At 38.8% G+C, this 3,611-nt stretch overlaps 1 protein-coding gene across 1 annotated transcript in view; it reads left to right on the forward strand.

Moving 5' to 3' along the window:
- LRRC69 (leucine rich repeat containing 69) overlaps window positions 1-2,179 on the forward strand; it is a 130,629-nt gene extending 128,450 nt beyond the window's left edge. Inside the window, exon 8 of the mRNA XM_007948747.1 lies at window positions 2,069-2,179. Within this exon, the coding sequence (XP_007946938.1) occupies window positions 2,069-2,179 (111 nt within the window). The remainder of the gene's footprint in view (window positions 1-2,068) is intronic.
- The last annotated feature ends 1,432 nt before the right edge of the window (window positions 2,180-3,611 follow it).

The following is a 3,611-nucleotide window of genomic DNA, read 5'->3' on the forward strand; positions in this document are numbered from 1 at the left end:
GTTTTTTCTCCCACTCTATCCAGGATCTCTAGATTTGATCCTTTCCTGAGTGGTTGGCATTGGTAGCTGGGCACCATTTAGTTCTTCTGGTCTTGAGGGCCATTGTGTCCTAGGGCCGATTGCTTCCAAATGCACTTTTTTTTTTTTTTTCCTGAACCTTTCTTCTCTTCCAACAATAGGAGACCATTAGGTGTATCTTAGATGGCTGCTGGAAAGCTTTTAAGACCCCAGTCACTACTCGTCAATGCAGGATGAGGAACAAGACTTTTATGTATTTTGTTGTGTCAATTGAGTCTGGTGTTTCCCAGTTCTATGGTCCTGAGTCAGTAGATCCATTCGCTCTCTCTCCCACAGTGTCTAGGTGTCTGTGAGGGATTACTCTATTTCTGTCTTCTGTTGTTTCTGTAAGGACTGCAGGTATTTTGTATCACTGGTATCTGTGCAATATTAGCCTCCACCGAATCTATCCTTGGTCTAGAGTATACTCCTGCTCAGTGACCCCCATGTCGTCTTCTCAGATGTTTATGTGTTTATCTGTTTATATGTTTATCATGCATGTCATGTATGATATTCTTGATGTAATCCCACAATTCATCTGTTTTTCTGCCATTGGTGTTCAGTGAAATAAATCTGTTCTTCAGATGCTCTCTAAATTCGGCTGGCATATAATCAAGGTCATATTTTGGCTCGTATGGACTTGTTTTAATTGTCTTCAGCAACAACTTGAAGTTATATGAGAGCAGTTGATGGTTTGTTCCACAGTCAACTCCTGACCTTGTTTCGGCTGAAGATACTGAGCTTCTTCATCACCTCTTTCCACAGATGTAGTTGATCTGATTTCTGTGTATTCCATGTAGAGAGGTCTACCTGTATAGCCACTGCTTATATTGTTAGAAAAAGGTATTTGCAATGAATAAGTTGTTGATCTTGCAAAATTCTATCATGCATTCTCCAGCATCATTTCTTGCATCAAGGCCATATTTTCCACTACCCATGATTGTTCTTTCTTTCCAACATTTTCATTCCAATCACTGGTAATAATGAATACATCTTGATTGTATGTTTGATCAATTTCAGACTGCAGAAGTTGGTAAAAATCTTCAATTTCTTCATCTTTGGCTTTGGTGGTTGGTGTGTAAATTTGAATAATAGCAGTATTAACTGGTCTTCTTTGTAGGTGTATGGATATTATCCTATCATTGACAGCATTGTACTACAGGAGAGAGCTTGAAACACATTTTGTGATGATGAATGCCACACTATTACTCTTCAATTTGTCATTCCTGGCATAGTAGATCTTAGGATTGTCTGATCCAAAATGGCCTAAACTAGTCCATTTTAGCTCATTAATGGCTAGGATATCAATCTTTATGTGTTCCACTTCATTTTTGACAACTTTCAATTTTTGTAGATTCATACTTCATACATTCCATGTTCCAGTTATTAATGGATATATGCAACAGTTTCTTCTCATTTTGAATCATGCCACGTTAGCACATGGGGGTCTTGAAATCTTTATTCCATCCATGTCATTAATGTCTGCTCTGCTTTGAGGAGGCAGCTCTTCCCCAGTCATATACTGAGTGCCTTTTAACCTGAGGATCTCATCTTCTGGCAGTATAGGATACAATGTTTCAGGGCTATTCATAAAGTTTTCCAGTAATATATCAGACAGTGTTTCACTGCTATTCATAAGGTTTTCACTGGCCAATACTTCTAGAATTAGATGGCCCCTTCCTTCTTCCAAGTGTGTCTTAGTCTGGAAGCTCCACTGAAACCTGTCTACCATGTGTGACCTTTTTGGTATTTGAAATACCGGTAGCATAGCTTCCAGCCTCACAACAACATGCAAGCCACCACAGTATGACAAACTGTCAGATGAGTGGTGCCTTTCTTAGTTAAGTCTATTTGTTTTGTTGAAAAAGAATAAATAAAGCATAAACAGAATTGTGTGTTTTTTTAAAAAAATCAATGCTATGAAATCTCTGAGAAAGGTAATATTTCTTTTATATAAAAATATATATTGAGCACTGCCTTGTTAATTTTATTTTTAATCTTTACTTCCTAGGACTGGAAGATGAGCAGAAATGTACAACTGATACCTCTTCAAATTCTAATTTGTTCTTACAAATGTTTTAATCAACGTGGCCCTGACCTCTTTGGAATTGCTCAGATGTAGAGCACATAAGAAGCTCCTTCAGAGCCTCACCTGATTTTCCCCATCTGCTCTCTGTCTACTGGCAGATTATACCCCACTTGTGATACCACGCCGAGTTAGTTCTCTTTATAAATAAACTGAGCAAAGGAAGAAAAACAATTTCATTATAAAGATCTCAAGCACTTAATTTACTTTTAGATTATTTAGACTCTACTTGTGCTGTTTTCTCCACCCTTCTTTGGCTTAAAAATAAAATAAAAAATGGAAAAAGAGATATATGTGGCAAATGAATATTATTTTTCCCCCTTTCATTTAATTATCAGCACCTTCTTGTTTTATATAAATATTGGGACTTTGATTGGGAAATGTATTTATTTTCTGAAATTTTGTAGCTGAAGGAGAATTATTTTTCAGTGTTAGATAGTTGTATGGCATTTCTAGGATTCCAGTTGAGCTTGTATTTATTTATTTATTAACCAAAAAAAATAAAAAATACCCACTGCCATCGAGCCGACTACAACTCATAGTGACTCCATTGGGTTTCCAAAGCTGTGTATCTTTTATTTTTCAAATGTGCTTTAGGTGCAAGTTTACAGAGCAGAGTTTGTTTTACATTCAACATTTTGTTTACATTTAGTTTCACTCCCCATTTACCATCTCCAACCCTAACCCAGTCTCCTCCCCACCCTGCGCAGTAACCCTCTCCCTGTGCACCTCATAGTTTTGCACTCCCGTGTGTCCTGCATCTCCTCCATGCAAATGTTGCCCCTCTGGTGCCCCGCGGTCAATTGCTTCAAGGGATTCATCTCCATAGACTATGTGGGTGCATCACCCGAGGATGAGTGATCTGTGTGTACATCTTGTTTACTATTAGGCTGAGAGCCAGCCCCTGGGAGTGAGTTTTATCCCAGGCCCAAAATGTATCCCAGGGCTATAGTATTGGGGGACTCACCAGACTCCATCTGACCAGTAATTCTGGTCATTATTGTATTTTTGGATTTTGTTCCACGTTTTTCCTCCTGTTCTATCCTGGATCTCCAGTTTGATCCTTTCCTGAATGGTTGGCATTGGTAGCCGGGCACCTTCTAGTTCCTCTGGTCTCGAGTTCCATCATGTCCTAGGGCTGATTGCTTCCAAATGCCCTTGTTTTTTTCCACTCTTCTTCGCTTCTCATAACTGGACACCATTAACTGCATCTTAGATGGTCACTTGAAAGCTTTTAAGACCCCAGTGCTACTCACCAAGGTAGGGTGAAAAACAAGATTTTTATGTTATTTTTGTGTGTGTGTCATTTGAATCTGGTGTCCCCAGTACTATGGTCCTGAGTCAGTAGATCCATTGGATCTCTCTCCCACAGTGTCTGGCTATCTGTGAGAGATTATTTCTGTCTTCTGTTGTTTCTGTAAGGATTGCAGGTATTTTGTATCACTGGTATCTGTGCAAGATTAGCCTC

Source organism: Orycteropus afer, unplaced genomic scaffold (genome assembly GCF_000298275.1).
Source record: "Orycteropus afer afer isolate SDZICR_OR568_19922 unplaced genomic scaffold, OryAfe1.0 scaffold00222, whole genome shotgun sequence".
Lineage (NCBI taxonomy): Eukaryota > Metazoa > Chordata > Mammalia > Tubulidentata > Orycteropodidae > Orycteropus > Orycteropus afer.